Source organism: Oncorhynchus clarkii, chromosome 16 (genome assembly GCF_045791955.1).
Source record: "Oncorhynchus clarkii lewisi isolate Uvic-CL-2024 chromosome 16, UVic_Ocla_1.0, whole genome shotgun sequence".
In the NCBI taxonomy this organism is placed as follows: domain Eukaryota; kingdom Metazoa; phylum Chordata; class Actinopteri; order Salmoniformes; family Salmonidae; genus Oncorhynchus; species Oncorhynchus clarkii.
The window spans coordinates 38,014,628-38,035,017 of NC_092162.1; the positions used below are offsets into that span (position 1 = coordinate 38,014,628).

General features: G+C 42.4%; 1 protein-coding gene across 2 annotated transcripts; it reads right to left on the reverse strand.

Moving 5' to 3' along the window:
* Positions 1-4,819: 4,819 nt before the first annotated feature.
* On the reverse strand, positions 4,820-18,746 carry LOC139367586 (ceramide kinase-like). Of its 2 annotated transcripts, none has more exons than XM_071105844.1 (13): positions 18,279-18,746; positions 17,219-17,317; positions 15,960-16,097; positions 15,476-15,604; positions 15,196-15,259; positions 14,770-14,915; positions 14,423-14,497; positions 13,594-13,746; positions 11,326-11,431; positions 10,377-10,480; positions 9,894-10,090; positions 9,400-9,686; positions 4,820-6,602 (listed from the first exon to the last, which is right to left on the reverse strand). In XM_071105844.1, exons 1-13 carry the CDS (start codon positions 18,403-18,405, stop codon positions 6,482-6,484), a joined length of 1,746 nt encoding a protein of 581 aa, XP_070961945.1. In that variant the 5' UTR covers positions 18,406-18,746; the 3' UTR covers positions 4,820-6,481. The 2 variants fall into 2 exon arrangements, with proteins under 2 accessions (XP_070961945.1, XP_070961946.1); XM_071105845.1 differs by having other exon boundaries at positions 6,482-6,602; positions 9,376-9,686.
* Positions 18,747-20,390: the final 1,644 nt, after the last annotated feature.

Below are 20,390 nucleotides of genomic sequence, written 5' to 3' on the forward strand. Positions count from 1 at the left end.
GCCTTGTGTTTTAGGTTATTGTCCTGCTGAAAGGTGAATTTGTATCCCAGTGTCTGTTGCCAAGCAGACTAAACCGGGTTTGCCCCTAGGATTTTGCCTGTGCTTAGCTCTATTCCATTTAATTGTGTCCTTAATAACTCCTTGCCGATGACAAAAATAACGATAACATGATGCAGCCACCACCATGCTTGAAAATATTCTGTACAAACTTCCTTCTTTTCACTCTAAGTTAGTATTGTGGTGTAACTACAATGTTGTTTATCCATCCTCGGTTTTCTCCTATCACAGCTATTAAACTCCGTAAATGTTTTAAAGTCCCCATTGGCCTCATGGTGAAATCACTGAGCGGTTTCCTTCCTCTCCGGCAACTGGGTTCGGAAGGTAGTCTGCATCTTTGTAGTGACTGGGTGTATTGATACACCATCCAAAGCGTAAGTGATAACTTCACAATACTCAATTGAATATTAAGTATCTGCTTTTTTTTATTTGTACCCATCTACAAATAGGTGCCCTTCTTTGCATGGCATTGGTAAACCTCCCTGGTCTCAACTGATGTACCTTACAGATAATTGTGTGTGTGTGTGGTACAGAAATGGGGTAGTCATTCAAAAATCATGTTAACTACTATTTTTGCACACAGTGAGTCCATGCAACTTATTATGTGACTTGTTAAGCACATTCTTACTCCTGTACTTATTTAGGCTGGCCATAACAAAAAGGTTGAATACTTTTAGCTTTTAGTCATCTATTTAAAAAAATCCACTTTGACATTATGGGCTATTTTGTGTAAATTCAGGCTGTAAGTAAGTTAAGTTAAGTGGTGTGAATACTTTCTGAAGGCAATGTAGGTGCCAGTATTAATTTGGGTGCCAGTACTCGTACTATTTATATTTAGGTGCAGGAGCTCCACAATACTTTGGAGCAGGATGTGCAAATGCAGGAGCTCAAGCAGTAGAACATTTCAGATTCCGGTACTCAGTTCCGGTGAGCTCCTGCCCAAGTCAAGTATTGGTGCTATGTTCTTACCAACTCAGCCACACAGGAACAGTTGTTTTTGGATCCTGTCCTCTGTATGTGGCAGGGACTCCAGACAACCACGGACTATAAAGGGAAAGCCAGCCACATCGCAGACACCGATGCCTCGCTCCAGGACAAGCTAAACACCTTCTTCACCCGTTTCAAGGAAAACACAGAGCCGCCAACGTGGCCACCGCCTCTCTGTGGCCGACATGAGTAAGACATTTAAGCATGTTAAATCTCGCAAGGTGTGTTTGTGGACATATTCAATCTATCCCTATCCCAGTCTGTTGTCCCCACTTGGTTCATGATGTCCACCATTGTTCCTGTACTTAACAAAGTGAAGGTAACTGAACTAAATATGTGATCGAGAACCCGCAACCAACAGAAAGACGGATCAATCTCAGATAAAGCATCCGAGCGAGCGAAACAGCACCTCACTGTCTCAGTATGTGTAGACCATGTATCTGATGCTGTCTGGACCAAAAGAGTATGGCTATTATTTCTCCTATTTCTGTCCAGACAGCATCAGATACATAGTAAGACAGAGGGGCACTGTTTCGTTCACCAGGATGCTTTCTCCGGTGAGAGAGTTTCAGCAGAGAGGAAGAGGAGAAGCGAGAGGGCTCACTCTCACCAAAGTTTGTCTAGAATAAGCCCAATGCATTTCTAAGGGCATAATGTGCAGACTTAAGCTTGTCGCCTGCCTTCCCTCCTTTGGGATAATGACTACAATTGCTTAGATGGAGACATTAGCACTCATCATTATAGACAGATATCTGGTTTCAGCCTCTTGCAAATTGGAAAGGAAAGTTAGCTGGTGCACAAAGCACTGTTAGGACGCTGGCTTCGCCTAAATTGATGTTTTGCCCAAATTATATAATTACTCCTGTCTAAATAAAAACATTCAAAATACTTTACCAGAGAGCATGACTTCCATGCTGACCACACTGCCTGTGTTGCAAAATACATTTGTTATACAATAATTTCATCCAAACTGCTTGCGCACTTCAACGAGCGTCTGCATACCCAGGCACTAAAATAGAATTTGGTTCTATTTTTGACATGTGACTTGCTGCAAGTCCCGCCTCTCCCATCTCCTCATTGGGTTTCAGGAGCATATACCCACGTGGGTGATTAAAAGATGAACTGAGGTCCACACTCCAGTCCAGTTGGTGGTGGCATTGCACCTTGGTTGCCAACTGCCATTTAAAGTCCACAGAAGAAGAATATGGAAGGAAACAGGTTTTGTTTTAAACTGCTAGTGAGTCAGGTGAAGCTAATAGTACAGAAAGTGAGAATGAATGGGTTACAGTGGTGAAGAAAAAGGGAAACGAGAAGTAAAGCTGTGTTGGAAAATTGGAAACCAATAGACTCGTTTTTAGTCAGAGTGAGCGTTTTGGATCAATGCTACTTGTAAAAATACATTTTATGTCTCCAGGACAATCTGGAATGTGTTGAAGGAAAGTGTGGAGTCGGAGAGTGCGAGAGTCACAATAAGTGGTCTTTATTTAGATTTGTTTGTGTCTGCGGAGAAGAAGAAGTGTGTTTTAAGACTCGAAAAGATAGCGGAGTGGAATGTTTCCTATATAGATTTTCGGAGCAGGGCGCCTAGCAAGAGGTTATTTCTGGGGTGGCGCAAGAAAGAAAGGCAAAAGATGTAACTGAACCCATCGATGGAGTGGTTGGTGCACGTTGACTGACCTGTATGGTGGACGGAGAAAATAAATTCACTTCATCCATGCTACTGATCTTTGATGAGTCAATCTCTTCTCATATAAAGTTGGGATTCATGAGATACCCTGTAAGAGCTTTTGTGCACAAGCCCTTTCAGTGTCATACATGTCAAATATTTGGCCATGTGTTGTAGGTGATTTTCCAGTCATCTGATGATTCTCAGTACCTATACTGTTCTCTTTGAAGTAGAAAGAATAATCAATATAAGTTGAAATATTAGACAAGGCGAAAGCCCATGTGAGATGACAAACGCGTTGTACACCGAGATGTCCAAGATGTTGAAGAATATCACAAGATGCCAGCGTAGGGTTATTTTGCAGCTGTAGCCAGTCACCAGCTTGTCTAAATTGTCCACCACTCTTTTTGTGGCATTGTAATCCGTTATGATTTCTGTTTTTTTATGTTCCTGGCCACAGATTCTCCCATCCCTATGCAGCATACTCTATGCAGCATACCACATTTTTGCCTTTCTTTGGCACTTAGGACACTAGAGACATGTGGGCCATGAACACAAACTTCAAGGAATTGGTAGGCTTGTTCTGTGTATTAAACAGCTGAAGTGGGAGCTCTGGCTTGTATTTTTGTGCTGTTCCTACCATTGTCAGCTTCCTCTTAAGGAGCTCATGTCCCAGCTTGTGCGAAGTAAAAAAGTTATTGCATGTGATGTTGTGGCTACGAAGTCCCTGTGTCACGTCCAGGACAACCCGCCTCCCTTGGTTCTTCTCAGGGGCTCCTTCATCTGACTTCCCCAGTTCCCCACTGGCAAGGTCCACTCATATGATGAAGCAGCATCACAGGCAGCCCAGATCTTGATTCCATATTTTGCGGGTTTAGACCGTATGTACTGCCTGAAGGAGCAGCGGCCCCTAAATGGCATAAGCTGCTCATCAACAGTAATGTTTGGCCCAGGGTTGTAAAACAGGGGAAGGCGGTCCAACCACTTGTCCCACACTGACCTGATTGCAGCTAGCTTTTCTCTCGGCCGCCGAGATGGTCTGGTGTCTCGGTTATCGAAGCAGTTAATCCTGGAAATAATGTGGAGGTTTTCCAGAGACATTGTAGCACAGAAAAGTTCTCTGCCAGTTTTCAGATCCAATGGGGAATCCCTGTGGGATGCAAAAAGTTCTCTGGCGAATCCCGCGGGGATTCTGTGGATTCCCCATTGAATCTGAAAACACCAGCAAGGATAAGAACCCCAAAGTATGCATGTAAATTAGTTTGGTCCATCTCCTTCCATCTCTCTCCAAAAACACGCCTTCCCTCCAAATTAGTGCAGTCCAGAATGATTATCTGGATGGTGTCTGCGATGAACAGTTCAAAAGAACTTAACCGCCATGCGCGTCGGCCCTGGTTGCATCCTTATCACATTGGCAGCCATGCGGGATGGCTCATTCCTTAGGCAAGAAGACCATTCAATTTCACAATTTTTTTACATCCATATTTCTCCTCCTGCAGGCTGCTGATGAGCTGGTTGCTGACGGGCTGGTCCTGGGGCTGGTTGCTGACGGGCTGGTCCTGGGGCTGGCTGAGGGTCAATCTCATCACCTTCTTCCAACTCACTGACAGACTCCAAATTGTGAGACATGATCCTGATATTCTTAAAATTCTTAATCTTCCAAATTGGAAGACACTCCTTCCACACTAGCTTCTCTCTCTAACAAAATTATTTCTAGGCCCTCTGAGCAGAGATAATTTTTGCCATACTGATTGATTGTGGCAAGAAGCCACACATGCAAAGCTATGTATTTGTTGTGTCCCTTGCCCAATTTGCATCTGGCTGGGGTAGAGTGTGGGAAAATACTGAATTTCTTACAATGTATCAAAATAATGTATTGTTAATAACATTGTGCAGGTTGCCGCAATACATTTTGTAGTTTCACACACTACAAAGGGTAAAGAGTGCGAGAAAAGCAGGAAACAGTCAGACAGACTGTAAAAGGTCTGGGTGTAGCTGGTGCAGAGGAGTTAGGCACAGGACAGCAGAGATGAGTAATAAAAGTAACTTTACTCAAAATTACCAAATACATGTAGTAATACCAAGCCCACACAATAGGACCGAAATACAGAAAACAAACACGCACAAAAACCATGGGGAAAACAGAGGGTTAAATAATGACCATGTAATTGGAGAATTGAAACCAGGTGTGTAAAACAAAGAAAAAACAAATGGAAAATTAAAAGTGGATCGGCGATGGTTAGAAGGCCGGTGACGTCGACCGCTGAACGCCGCCCGAACAAGGAGAGGGACCGACTTCGGCGGAAGTCGTGAGACAGACAGGTTCTTGGTGCTATGTTAATGCCTGTGAGGCTGTGTTCCAAAACACAGTGGAGAGCCTGAGCAGAGGAGATAACCCACTGAGGAACAACTGGTTGAATTAACATTGTTTCCATGTAATGTCAACAAAATAAATATATGTGATGACGTTGAATCAATGTGTAAAACTGATTGGATTTGCAAAAACTCATCAAAGTAAGGGCATTTTGATTTTTTTACCTAACTTTTTACCTTAATCCTATGTTATTGTGAAATGTTCAGTTGATTTCATGTTGAATTCACGTTAGTTGACAACTCAACAACATTTTAATCAAAACTAAACGTTGAACTGACGTCTGTGCCCGGTGGGAAGAGTGCAAACCATGATCCAGCAAGGTAGAAAGTTCTCCACTGTCTACTCAAATCCCCCCTTTGAAAATCACGTAGTTGTCTTTAACCAAAATTAAATCATATTGGGATATAATCAGATAATACCATCCAAATTTGCAAACTCTCTTTTCTAAACTAGAAACCTGACTAATTATATTTCCATCTACTGTTCCTACATTTCTATCACTCAGTCCAGGCTTGCTCTAGGCGTAAGTTGCTCCGCTGTGATTGGCTGATGACTGACACTATTTTCTGTTCCTCTCTCTCCAGGTATATGGCCCAGCTCTGAGTATTCCTTCACTCTACAGCCCACACACAACACACACACACTCACACTCACACATACACACACCACACACACTGCTCCAGTCATTTCAACAATAAACAGACACAGACAGACTGACTGACTGACTTCTGGGGCTGGAAGCGCCAGAGGAAGGAGAAGGACTGAAAGACCCCAAATGTATGTTACTACCTTAACAATGACAATGGCTGATTCATCAAGCTGCACTGAATGGAATGTTTGTTTGTTGGTTCATCTGCCCTGCTTCTCTGCTACTTAGATCAACACTGTGCTTCAAGGAGATGATCTTAAGGTTCAAGAAAAACAGGTTTGTCCTATTGTATACATACAAAGCCACAGATTCCTCAGGTAAATGTAATTGTTAAGCCAGAGGGATGTCAGTTCTACGATAAACAATAAATCATGTGGAAGCTCGACATTCTGCAGAGTAAAAAGGTGTGTACATTTATTAGGTTTTCAATTGTTGTGTGTACAACATTTTCATAACTGCAAAAAACTGCTTAAGTGAACATAACATGTTAACAGAAGACGTCATAGAAGATGTCATAGGCTACTGGCATCAAGGCATTTTATGTAGAAAAAAGTATTCCTATAACTGCCTTCATATTCAAACCTCCATCTTAAGACTTAGGTATTGAAATACTCACACTGGAAACAGAAAGGAAGCCATTTCATTGGTCGTACCCGGCAAAATCATTGATTCCAATCATTAATGTCGTCATCTCTGGCATAGTGTTTTTCTCTACAAGTAGTGTGAATGGACCCTAACACAGGCTTCCTCAGTTGTTGAGGACACATCTCCCTTTGCAGTTCCTGTGTCCGTCTTGGCACTTCCTGGTGGGAGTGGCTGATCCGTCCTCAATGCCCCGGGCATACAGACGCACCAGCTGACCATGAACCCTGGGAGGGAGGGAGAGAGGGAGGGAAGGAAGGAACAGCACAACAAGAGAAATGAGGACAGAGTGTTAGGATCGTGCTGATCCTAACAATACTGTGCTGGCTCCAAAAACAAAATTCTCACAAAGTCCTTTCCAGCACGATTTCAGCTACTATGGTGTATGAATTACCAGGCCAGAGAAATACAACACTGCTCAGCTCAGTAGTGCCCTCAATAGTGTCCTGACATAATAATGTTTTATTACATAAAACTAGAGGGGGAGAGGCGATTCTGGAATATGTTCCTGGATTCATCCGATGGTATTGAGAAGTTTACCACATCAGTCGCCGGACTCATTAATAAGTGCATAGACAACATAGTCCCCACAGTAACTATACATACATATCCCAACCAAAAGCCATGGATTACAGGCAAAATCCACACTGAGCTAAAAGGCTAGTGGGGTTGGGTTAAATGTGGAAGACACATTTCAGTTTAATGCATTCAGTTGTGCAACTGACTATGTATATCCTTCCCTAGAGCTGCTGCTTTCAAAGAGCGAGACACTAATCTGGACGCTTCTAAGAAATCCTGCTATGACCTCTGACGAGCCATTAAAACAGGCAAAGCATCAATACAGGACTAAAATCGAATCCTACAGCGCCGTCTATCACGGATTACAAAGGGAAACCCAGCCGCGAGCTGCCTAGTGATGTGAACCTACCAGACAAGCTAAATGCCTTCTGTCGCTTCGAGGCAAGCGACACTGAACCATGCATGAGAGCACCAGCTGTTCCGGAGGACTGTGTGATCACGCTCTCCATAGCCGATGTGAGTAAGACCTTTAAACAGGTTAACATTCACAAGGATGCAGGGCCAGATGGATTATCAGGATGCGTATTCAGAGCAAGCGCTGACCAGCTGGCAAGTGTCTTCACTCACATTTTCTACCCTCTCCCTGACCCAGTCTGTAATAACTACATGTTTCAAGCAGACCACCATAGTCCCTGTGCCCAGGAATGACTATTGCCCTGCAGCACTCACATCTGTAGCCATGAAATGCTTTGAAAGGCTGGTCATGGCTCATATCAACACCATAATCCCAGACACCCTCAACCCACTCCAATTCACATACCGCCCCAACAGATCCACAGATGATGCAATCTCTATTGCATTCCACACTGTCCTCTCCCACCTGGACAAGAGGAACACCTGGGTGTGAATGCTGTTCATTGACTACAGCTCAGTGTTTAATACTATAGTGCCCTCTAAGCTCATCATAAGGATCCTGGGACTGAACACCTCCCTCTGCAACTGGATCCTGGACTTGATGATGGGCCACCCTTTGGTGGTGAGGGTAGGCGACAATACATACGCCACACTGACCAGTAACACGGGGGCCCCTCAGAGGTGCGTGCTTAGTCCCCTCCTGTACACCCTGTTCAACCATGACTATCATTAGGTTTGCTGATGACACAACGGTGGTAAGCCTTATCACAGATGACTATGAGACAGCCTATTGGGAGGAGGTCAGAGACCTGGCAGTGTGGTGCCAGGACAACAACCTCTCCCTCAACGTCAGCAAGACAAAGGAGTTGATCATGGAGTGGGTCGAGAGATTTAAGTTCCTCGGTGTACACATCGCTTAGGATCTATCACGGTCCACACACGCCAACACAGTCGTGAAGAGGGCACGACAACTCCTCTACACCCTCAAGAGCCTGACCAGATTTTGCATGGGCCCTCAGATCCACAAAGTTCTACAGCTGCACCATTGAGAGCATCTTGACTGGCTGCATCACCGCTTGGTACGGCAACTGCTTGGAATCCGACTGCAAGGCACTACAGAGGGTAATGCGTACGGCCCATTACATTGCCTAGTCACTTTATTCCTAAATGTATGTACATATCTACCTCAAGATACATCGTACCCTTGCACATCAACCCGTGTATATAGCAAATTTATCGTTACCCATGTATTTATTATTACGTGTTATTACTTTTCTATTATTTCTTTATTTTCTTTCTATGCATTGTTGGAAAGGGCCTGTAAATAAGCATTTCTCTGTTTAGTCTACACCTGTTGTTTATGAAGCAAGAGACAAATCAAATTTGATTTGATTTTAAGCAAGGGATCAACTCCGAGGTTTAGTATGGGGGCCAATGAGAGACTGTCGATTTTGGTCAAGATAAAAGTGAATTACTATTTTGATAGGTGAGGCTTATTTTTTTTTAATAGAAGTTTCATAATGCTTTAGTTTGTTACGAGTGTACTGATATGACATTCTCGTAACTTTTAGAAAAACAATTGTATATTGGAGTTGTACCTGTTGTTCACACGTGTTATTGCCCCCTCATTGGCTAGAATGTTCCCACCTGATCTGGCCTCCTCCTGCCTGCCTTTTGCCTTTGCGGGCATACATTTCAATTTTTAGAGCGGTCAGTCTACCATCTTGTTAATATAATAGATCACAAACCCTGTGTGTTTACTCTAGAGACTTCCTGTTTTTTTTGCATGGGCTGCGTCACAGTCCACTGCGTCACAGTCCAAACTCCTTTATCGGTCGTTCGCATATGCGGTAGATAGGCTATTGTCAGTCCCTGTGTTTGTCACACATGAAAGGATGCCAAAATAGTTACTTTTCACGTAATTGTCTGTCTACTCTGAACAGTTTGAGCTAGACTTTGAGTCAAGAGGGTTAAAGGGGTAGTAGAGTCTCCAGATAATGCCTAAAGCAGACTACTAAATGTACACTGAATCTTTAATGTCAGGTAAGACAATAATTTGTGATTTACATGATCTGATGAGTCATCCCTTACTTGCAGGAGATCTCAGTGTGAGGCAGTATCTCTCCGTCACAGTTCCACACAGACACTGCAGGAGCCTTACTGCAGCACAAACCACACAGGAAGTCTTTCTGCCCTCGCTCCTCTCCTCTTTCTACCAGGTGCTTGTGGGAACCGCTTCGGCTTGGTCTCTTTCCTTCCTCTGTCATCCCTCCATCATTCACTCTCTCCCGCTCTTCATCCCTGTCCTCCTCTTCTCCGGTAGGGAGAGAAAAGCGTACTGCCTTCACTCGGTGGACGTCCACGAACGGCAAGTCAAACTAAAATACAGCAGATAGGAAAGACATTTTATGCATCTATTGAAATATTTCTGTCTCAGATAACTGATATTTCCATACTGCAGTGCAGTACTTGAAGCCTGGCAAGCCAGTCCACGTACAATAGAAATGTAGCGGGCAGTCATGGCTGCAGAGTTTGGATTTTTAGTCTGGCTACATTTCTTGTGGCCTCGCTGAGGTGGTCTTCACCTGGTCCTGTGTGCTGGTGTGTCTGTGTAGGAAGGTAAGGAACCCTAAGGGGTGTGTGTCCCGTACGATGATCAGGTCACCTGTCCCATCGGCCAGGTGTGCGGAGGGGGACAGGCCCAGGGGACTGCGAGGACAGGAGCTGGACATACAGGTGAGGGACACAGCCCTGAACCGGCCCTCCACACTCACCCACTCACCTGCAGCACGGGGCAGAGAGAGCAGAGGAAGTTCTGTGGCACACCAGGGTTTGAACCCTGCTCTCCTGCATGCCACAATACTGTTAGCCCACTGAGCTAAAGCCAAGGCATTAACTCTGAGAGCTAACATAAGTCTTCCAGTATCAGGCAAAGTTACTCACCACCACAGTGTGGTTCATTGAACCACCTCCATGCATTACATTGGATGTGTGTAGACTGGGTGTACACTGTGTGTAGACTTTAGTGTCTGTGTAAACTTTTTATAGACTGTTTGTAAGGGCCTTACCCTCAGTGTCACTGCTGAATTGACTGAAGTGGGAGCTGTAGAGGGAACTAGCACCTGGAGAGTGGGGGAACAGTCTCTCTGTGCCTTTAGAACACACACTGCACCTGGAACACACAGATTACCAACTATTACTTGTTTTATACGTGACATAGGTATAGTGTAATATACTCAGTGATGTAACAACAGCACATGTTCCTGACAGCCATACATTCCATTCATATGTGTATCATCATCTCGCACTCCCTTGGGGGTAACTATCCATCACATACAAAAGAGTCTGTCAAAGACACCAGCGTCCTGTACTGTAGCATCTCACAGTCACTTACACTCCCTCACAGATCGTGGGGCAGTTATTTCAGACAAAAGACATTGGGTATAGTCTTTCACAGAGGTAGGCTACACTCTTCTTTCACAGGCACCAGTGTCTCTATCCTCTCCCAAGGAGGTGCTGTCTCTCCTTTCTTCCGGATCAGCTTGCTCTACGTTGGCATGGAAACTGCCCTCCTTAAGGTACAGATGTACACCCAACACCAGGGTCTCTGTTGCAGGTGGAAGTGACTGAGTGAATTGAGGCTGTGTCACTTTCGCCTTCTGATGATGTATCCTAGCTCCGAGAACAGTTTCTCTCCACTGGACTGGGATGGTTGAGGTACCATGAAATCAAAGGCAATTATTTTCTTTCAGGACCTTATATTTGAGATGGGTAGCGATGTCAGAACCCCCTCTGTTACCATCAGCGAGTTGTTAATGCTAAGCTTATCAATATGTGGTCAAGAACGCACTCTCTCAATCAGAGGAGCATGTGCAACCTCTTTAACAGATAAAGAGGACCATCCTTTCCTTCGTCCCTTGATCAGCCTCATCTGCTGTAACTGCCAGTTTGTTGTTTTGGATCTTTGTACCAGGCAGTGAGTGTCTTTATTCTCTAAGAAATATAGTTAGTAGTTACCCAGAGAGGCAGCGTGTATTGTCCCTGGGGCTGGAGAGCTGGGAGTCTGCTGGTAGATACTGAATTACGCCTGCATAGCTCCTGTTACTTAGGTACACCATAGCACCTGGGGGAAGAGTGGGGTTAGCAGCCATCATATGTCTCGAACTCATACTGTAAACACATGGAGACCGAAACACACAGAGGAAGAGAGAGGATAGATTTTCTCTAATAATTAGTATGTAATAATTAGTATGTATATATATATATATATATATATATATATATATATATATATATATATATATATATATATATATATATATATATATATATATATATATATATATATACACACACACACACACACACACAGTACCAGTCCAATGTTTGGACACACCTACTCATTCCAGGATTTTTCTTTTTTTTTATTATTATTTTTTATATTATTGACTAATAGTGAAGTAAAACATATAGAATTATGTAGTACCCCAAAAAGTTAAACAAATCAAAATATACATTCTTGGCATTCTCTCAACCTGCTTCATGAGGTAGTCACCTGGAATGCAGGGGTGGTATACAGAAGATAGCCCTATTTGGTAAAAGTACATATTATGGCACGAATAGCTCAAATAAGCAAAGAGATATGACAGTCAATTATTACTTTAAGACATGAAGGTCAGTCAATGCGGAGAATTTCAAGAACTTTGAAAGTTTCTTCAAGTGCAGTTGCAAAAACCATCAAGCGCTATGATGAAACTGGCTCTCATGAGGACCGCCACAGGAAATGAAAACCCAGAGTTACCTCTGCTGCAGAGAATAAGTTCATTAGAGTTAACTGCACCTCAGATTTTAGCCCAAATAAATGCTTCACAGAGTTCAAGTAACAGACACAACATCAAGTGTTCAGAGGAGACTGCGGGAATCAGGCCTTCATGGTCAAATTGCTGTGAAGAAACCACTACTAAAGGACACCAATAATAATAAGAGACTTGCTTGGACCAAGAAACATGAGCAATGGACATTAGACCGGTGGAAATCTGTCCTTTGGTCTGATGAGTCCAAATTTGAGATTTGTTGTTGCCATGTCTTTGTGAGATGCAGAGTAGGTGAATGGATGATCTCCGCATGTGTGGTTCCCACGGTGAAGCATGGAGGAGGAGGTGTGATGGTGCTTTGCTGGCGACACTGTCAGTGATTTATTTAGATTTCAAGGCACATTTAACGAGCATGGATACTACAGGATTTTGCAGCGATACGCCATCCCATCTGGTTTGCGCTTAGTGGGACTATCATTTGTTTTTCAACAGGACAATGACCCAATGCACCTCCAGGCTGTGTAAAGGCTATTTGACCAAAAAGGAGAGTGAGGGAGTGCTGCATCAGATGGCATGGCCTCCACAATCACCTGACCTCACCCAATTGAGATGGTTTGGGATGAGTTATACTGCAGAGTGAAGGAAAAGCAGCCAACAAGTTCTCAGCATATCCTTCAAGACTGTTGGAAAAGCATTCCTCATGAAGCTGGTTGAGAGAATACCAAGAGTGTGCAAAGCTGTCATCAAGGCAAAGGGTGGCTACTTTGAAGAATCTAAAATCTAAAATACGTTTTGATTTGTTTAACACTTTTTTTGGTTATTTCATAGTTTTGATGTCTTCACTATTATTCTACAATGTAGAAAATAGTCAAAATAAAGAAAAACCCTTGAATGAGTAGGTGTGTTAACTTTTGACTGGTACTGTATATATTTGAATATTCTGTCTTGATACAGCTTGATACTGTCTTGATACAGCTTGATACTGTCTTGATACAGCTTGATACTGTCTTGATACAGCATAATAGACATGACTTACTTCTTAGAGCTTATCCTTTAAAGGGATACTTAGGGATTTTGGTAATAGGTCCCTTTATCTACTTCTCCGGAGTCAGATTAACTCATGGATTCCCATTTTATGTCTCTGTGTCCAGTATGAAGGACGTTAGAGGCAGTTTCGTGAGCCAATTCAATGAAATCCCGAATTACCAATCCCTTTAAGAAGTATTGCAGTAACAACTCAATATAATGACGTGTCTCTGTTTTAGGTTCCATTCCATATACTTGAGTCACATTCCATATACAGTTTAACTTAGTTGTCCTGTCTGTGAGGCACCATCTATGATATGTCTGCAATATTAGACCACTCAGCTTTGCTTCATACGTAGTGACCGCATCACATTGTGCCAATAATCACATGAATGCAAACCTCCTCAACAAGTATTATTGCTTTAATTTTCCATTACATATGTACCTGAGTAGTCATATCTGAGAGGCCCCATCCAGCGGTGTCTCTCGCTCTCAGCCAGCACATCACCATAGAACCCGTACCCCACCAGAGACACAGAGTAACGCACCAGAGACGAGCGGTGGTGGACAGAACACACATCCAGAGGCTGAGAGTCTCCTGCAATGGTTTGTGGGAAGGTGAAGGACAAGGAGGGTTTAGAGGGGTGTCAAATTCATTTTGCCCCGGGGGCCACATTCGTTCTTCAACGAGGTCCAGAGGGCCGCACTGAAAATGTGTTATATTTCCTCAGAGTCAATAAAATATAACTAGTCTCTATCCATCATTTTGGGAGTTTTCTATATTCCCTGACTCTCTAGCTTTCCTTTCAGAGATTATTAGCGAGCTGGACAGTCAAACTGTAAGTTCAATTACAATTTCTGCACAGATTCGATTTGATTTTAGTCATTTTAAAGGATATTGAGTTTGTTTCCCCTCCCCCCCAAAAAAATATTTCATTTAAAAAAATATGTTTTACTCAAACGACCGCGGGCTGGTTTGGACCCCCTTGTGGGCCGGATCCAGCCAGCGAGCCTTATGTTTGACACCCCTAGTTTAGATCATGATTTTGAATATTGGCATGAACATCACAACTCTGCCCCTGTAAAATGATGCTGCTGCTTATGACTGCCAAAATGGTTGCATATGGCTCCAGTAAAGCGATTCTGTTTAGTTGGCTAAAATGATTTTAAGTAACACCAGAGCTATAGATACTGTATAACAAAGTCAACTACAATGTCATCTAAAATGTGTTATTATGTTTTAATAAATGTGTTCATTTATGATCATATCTCACCAATGATAATGTGCAGAGCAGAGGTCACTGGGTCGTTGACTCCCACAGTGGCGAAACACACACAGTCTGTAGAGCCTGAGGAGAGAACACACAGACTCATATCAGTCTCATATAGGACACAACTCTATAGTCAAGGTGAATCTTAAGTCTTAAGTCTTTCACGATTCCTTGTGTCCTCCCTCCTCGCCGCCTCCTCAAAACTTCAAAAGGACTTGAAGAGAACATACACTTCTTTCTGCAGTTTTGAGGAGGTGGGAGAAGATGTGAGGAGAGATGCAATAAATTGAGTCAGAAATGTTTATATCAACCAAATGCCTTTAATTTTTAACCAATAATGTCTATCTCACCTGCAGGAATGATGCCAATGTGAAGATCACATGACTGTAGCGTTACGGAGGGGTCATGCTCCGATAGCCCTGCCTCCTGCTGTGTTCGGCCAATAACACCGTGCAGCAGCTCACTGAAAATTCCGTCCCCGCCCACACACACCACACTGAGGTAGAGACAAACATTAACAGTCAGTGATGTGATTAAATCCAATCCCAGGTATGTTTAAAATGGCCTCCTATTGCGTACACAGTGCACTACTTTTGACAAGAACCCACCATAGGGCTCTGGTCAAAAGTAGTACACTAAATAGTGAATAGGGTGCCAAATAGTAGACTTATGGGACATACCCCCAGTTTAATATTATTAACAGATTGTTTTGTGTGGATCTAACTGGCTGCCATAGTGTTACTGTTTACATGACAACATTGTAATGTCTGACGTACCCATCAAAACCAGTCAGGTCTTTCTTCAGTATGTGGTCTCTCGCCTGGTTGGCGCGTTCTGTCACTAAATTACAAAAACAAATCAGCATTTTTAGAAACACAGCAATAGACCATGTCAGTATGAGCATAGTCATGCCAATATCACGCCAATATCAACACACAATGCAGTTTTCAATGCACCTTCTATAGACAAAACACAAAATACACTTAACTACCAGTTATACCAGTTGAAGTAAGTCACAGAATTTTCGGCGTTACTATTGTCTCACACGGGTCTCACCTACAACATGAGAGCTGATACCTGCCAGCTCAAACAGTGGGGCCACTAGAGAGTGATAGATCTGCCTCCCTTGTTTCTTTCCTCCAAACGGGTTGATGAACACCAACAGCCTGTGAGGGCGAGAGGGGCCTGGGAGAGGAGATGAGAGGATGGACAGGTCGGTAGAAAGAGAGCAAATTAAAGGAAAAGTAGAGGCAGAGAGGAGGAAACATGAGAAACGACAGAAGGCAGACATTCACACTACATAAGCATGTGTAAATAAAAGTATGCCTGTGTTTATGAGCCATAAAGTCAGGCTACATAGTGGATTATATGTAGTGGATAAGTACGAATGCCCACAAGGGACATCCTACTACAATGTTAATACTGGAGGACATGATCTTTGATCTTGCATTGCCTTTGAACCTAAGGGAATAAATACAGTTGAATTGTTACATTTTATTTAATTGGTGTCCTTTCTCGGGACAAGTGACGTTATCCTTACTGTGTGTTTTGAGGGCAATCCTCAGCTGGGTCATCCACTGGTCTCTGAGGTCCCTACTGGGACAGCAGAACTGGGTCCTGCCCAGGCGCCATAACAACCCATAGGGACTACCGCTGCTGCTGCGTTTCACATAGAACACTGCAGAACAGGACACACAGTCAGGAGGGGGAGAAAGAGAGAGATTTCCCTCAGATTACACAGACCCACAATGAATTTAAAAACAAATCCAATTTTGATAAACTCCCATATCTATTAGGTGAAATACCACAGTGTGACATCACAGCAGCAAGATTTGTGACCTGTTGCCACAAGAAAAGGGCAACCAGTGAAGAACAAATGAAACCCATATTTATGTTTATTTTCCCTTCTGTATTTTAACAATTTGCACATTGTTACAACACTGTACATAGCCATAATATTTTGTGGGTGTAATGTTTACTTGTTAATTTCTGATTGTTTATTTAACTTTTGCTTATTATCTATTTCACTTGCTTTGGCAATGTAAACATACAGTATGTGTCCCATGCCAATAAAGCCCTTTGAATTGAGAGAGTCAGCCAGAGAGAGCGAGAAAGATCAATCAAAATAAACCAAATTACAGCACAGTCAAAATAAAAGTACCTTACCGACTGGGAGACACAAGCACAAAGCACAAAGCAAAATGCTGTGCTATCTGGCCCTAAATCGACAGTACACCATGGCAAACCATGGTACTGATCAGAACCTTCAGAAAAACCTTGACAAAGTTCAGGCTCAGTGAGCACAACCTTGCCACGGAGAAGGATAGACACGGGAAAACCTGTCTCCCTGTAGAAGAAAGGCTGTGCAACCACTGCACCACAGTAGAACCTGAGATAGAGCTGCATTTCCTGACAAAACAATTAGTGTCCTTTCCCCAAATTTGAAAGTTTTTATTCAAGGTTTCAAAGACCTCTCTGATGAGAATAGGTTAGCTGTCCTGTTTGGGGAATATGCAGAGAGCTGTGCATTGGCAGTGCCCTACATTGCTGCCTGCCATAAAATGAGGGACAGTGTCTGACAGACCAACCTTCACATGTCCTCTATGCCATTATTATTGTTGTCCATTGTCTGGTTATTTTTACCCTTGATTATTGTTGTTACTGATTATCCCATTGACTCTTTATATGGACATTTTACTGACTTTCCCCCCTACAAAGATCTTGTTTTAGTTGTATTTTGTATTGTGTTTAATATTGGCCCCGCTCATGTCTCTGACCTGGGGTAGTAACATAACTCACCTGTGAATTCTCTGTCTGTGTCTTCAGCTACTGACCTCTGGGGTAGAACCTGCACACGCCCTTCCTCCACACCAATGACCTCAGATACTGGTACTGAAACTGTGATCACAGACAGACAGACAGACAGACACCATTATGATATTTTGCCTTTAAAGGTGCAATATGCAGAACTTGCCTAGTTCGACTAATTTTAATTGGTGACAAAACAAGCATTAATTGTGTACAGAATCATTGTACCATCTAAACCGCTGTGAAATGACTTTTACATAACCATTTTCAGCTGTTTGAAGCTGGTGTACAAAACCCAAAGTAAAAGAGCAAAAAATGAAATTTACTGCAATAGGTAACTTTTTGAGTGACCCTACCAAATTCAGGTGCTAATTGAAAATATATTTCACAACGGTTTAGATGGTACAATGAACTGAAATTAGGAAAACTATTATGCAATTTCTGCATAATGCACCTTTAAGAATGGGAAGCATAGAAATATCGCACATAGAACATATCTACCACTTCTTAGACTTGCTTTCAATGAAAATGGCAGATCTATAGCACATATTTCTATGTGAATTTGATCGGGTCGCCCAAAAAGCTTTAACCTAATAAGGCTCATGTGACTCTTGATTTGTGTGTGTGTACTGTGCATGTGCATGTGTTTTCTTTGTTTTAACCGTGTTAAGTTATCTGTAAATTGTGTTTCGTGTTGGTGCTGTATAACCTGTCCCCAAGACAGGTTTGGTGACTTTCTGTTAGTGTCGCATAGAACACATTCGCTCTACTTACAAGCATTGGTAACGCTGGTGTGATGGAATCATACCATATGAGGCTACTCAAGTGTTCCTTTTATTTCCTTTAATCTCAGAGTGAAAGAGATTGTTGTGCAGTTATTACCAGGCAATTTCAGATTAAATCCTATATAAATCTTATATAAGCCCAGCCTATATACAATTTTATTTTAAATAAATGTATATAATGAAATGTGCGCATTAAAAAAAGAGAGCGAGTCGCATAGATGCCGTGCATGATGAAAGTGATTGATAAAAGGATAAAAGGCACTCACCGGTCTTCTTATCGCGGTTCTTCTTATCAAGCTCAGTCCAGTTGAGGTGCCAGCCAGTAAGTGCTGCCCGGTAACGTTTCTTACCGACCCATAGACTGGACTCCAACCGTACTGGATCTACGTCCATACTACATGTATCTCTATAAACATATATAGAGAACTACAATCCTGTCTATCTCACTATCGCAGAAGAATGTCGGCAAGGGTAAAACAACGTGTTCTACACATTACTCCAATAATTCCATGCAATTGATGAACTCTCAAGATAACAGCTCCATTCTAAGAACAATGTCTCCTTATATTTTTTATTTAAATGTAACCTCTATTTAACTAGGCAAGTCAGTTAAGAACAAATTGTTATTTACAATGCCGGCCTACATCTTCAGTGTTGTTCAGATACCATAACGCTCTGATAAGACCAATAAGATAGGGAACTAGACTCGCCAGCAAAACTTCTCGGTATCTGTAAAGTCCTTCCCTTTACAGTAACAAGTTTGTCTGTGACAGGTAGGCTACTGTTTTTAAAAAAATATCCCAAAATATCCACCCCTCCCTCATCTCTCACCTGTCTGCAACATTTGCATGCTGCTCTCTGATTGGATGTTGAATCCTGCAGGTTAATTCGCATAAATTGTCATGTCAAAATATTGGATTCCTTTGACTCTTTAGCCACTTTTAAATGCTCTGTATGAATTAATACATTTCATAAGCCTGTTTTCTTTATAAAGCCAGGTCTAGTCTTTATTGCCTAAACTGTCTGAACTTCAATGCACATTGAATTGAGAAGTTGCCTATGATGTTGACTTAATAAGCCTATTTACAAGTTTTAATCAACATAATACTTTGGTATTGCACTGATTATTGCCAGTGATAGCAACATTTTTGAATGAGCATTGTGCATAGATTGCGGAGAGTTTTGATTTGCACTTGATTTATGGTAGCTCATCCAGGTCACACAGTTTTCCCTGTTACATTCAATAGCTATATTTCCATTACATTAACCATGCTACATGAAAACTTACGCTAAAAATTACATTTTGTGTGTATTACTTCATCGCACACTGATTTTTTGTTGTTGGTGGAAACACATCACTGGCGGGAACATGCATATTTTCTTTATCCCTCCCAAAAAAGCATAATTCATTTGTTAGTACTTTCTCTTGTTTACTGTGTCATTTTTCTCACCTGTGGAATGTTGTAGGTGCCTACAGGGTTAAAAGAGCAATTCAACCAGTTTTGATAAGAGAAAACAGAACATTTGGCTCCATTGCACTCCAATAGAAAAGGGCCAAGGTACCAATCACGGCCTGCCTAGCCTTTAGTGCACCCCCCTCTTGACAGCGGAGAGAAAACATTTCATTTTAAAGTACATTTTCTGCAATTCTACACATTTTGCCATTGGGTGGAGAGAACATTTAGCAATTTTACTCATTTTGCAATGGGACAGAGAGACATTTGCTCAGTCTTAAAGTAAATGTCCTGCGATTCTACCCAATGTGCCATTACTTATGCCATGCTATCTGAGCAAGAGTGACTAACAAAATCAATGGAGCGCCCCTGGTTTTGGCCATGATTACTACAAGTTTAGATAACAGGCTAGACTAACTTACCAATCTAAATATTGTTAACTGTTTAGCTGATTGAGTGACTATCAGTGACTGACAAAACAAGATTAAAACTGCTGATGCACAACCAAATTTCCACCTTGCACCTTGTGTATTCTACTATTCTAACTCTCAACAGTAAATTGAGACCCTGACGGAGTTCCCCCCCCAAAATGATGATAATAATAATAATAATAACAAAACAAAAAAATTGGGGGTTGGGGCCGGTGGTAAGGGGTGCGTGACTGGCTGCAGGGAAGTCAGGTGCAGGAGAGCAGAACTGGGTAATAACCGGAGCAGCTTAATATGCAAAACCAACGGCACCCAGAACAACAAAACATGGGTATAAAATAACCTGTCACGAACCAGTCAGAGTGCACAAGGACTTTACAACAAACAATTTCACACACAGACATGGGGGGAACAGAGGGTTACACACCAGGTGTGTGAGAAAACAAGACAAAACAAATGGAAATGAAAGGTGGATCGGCAATGGCTAGAAGACCGG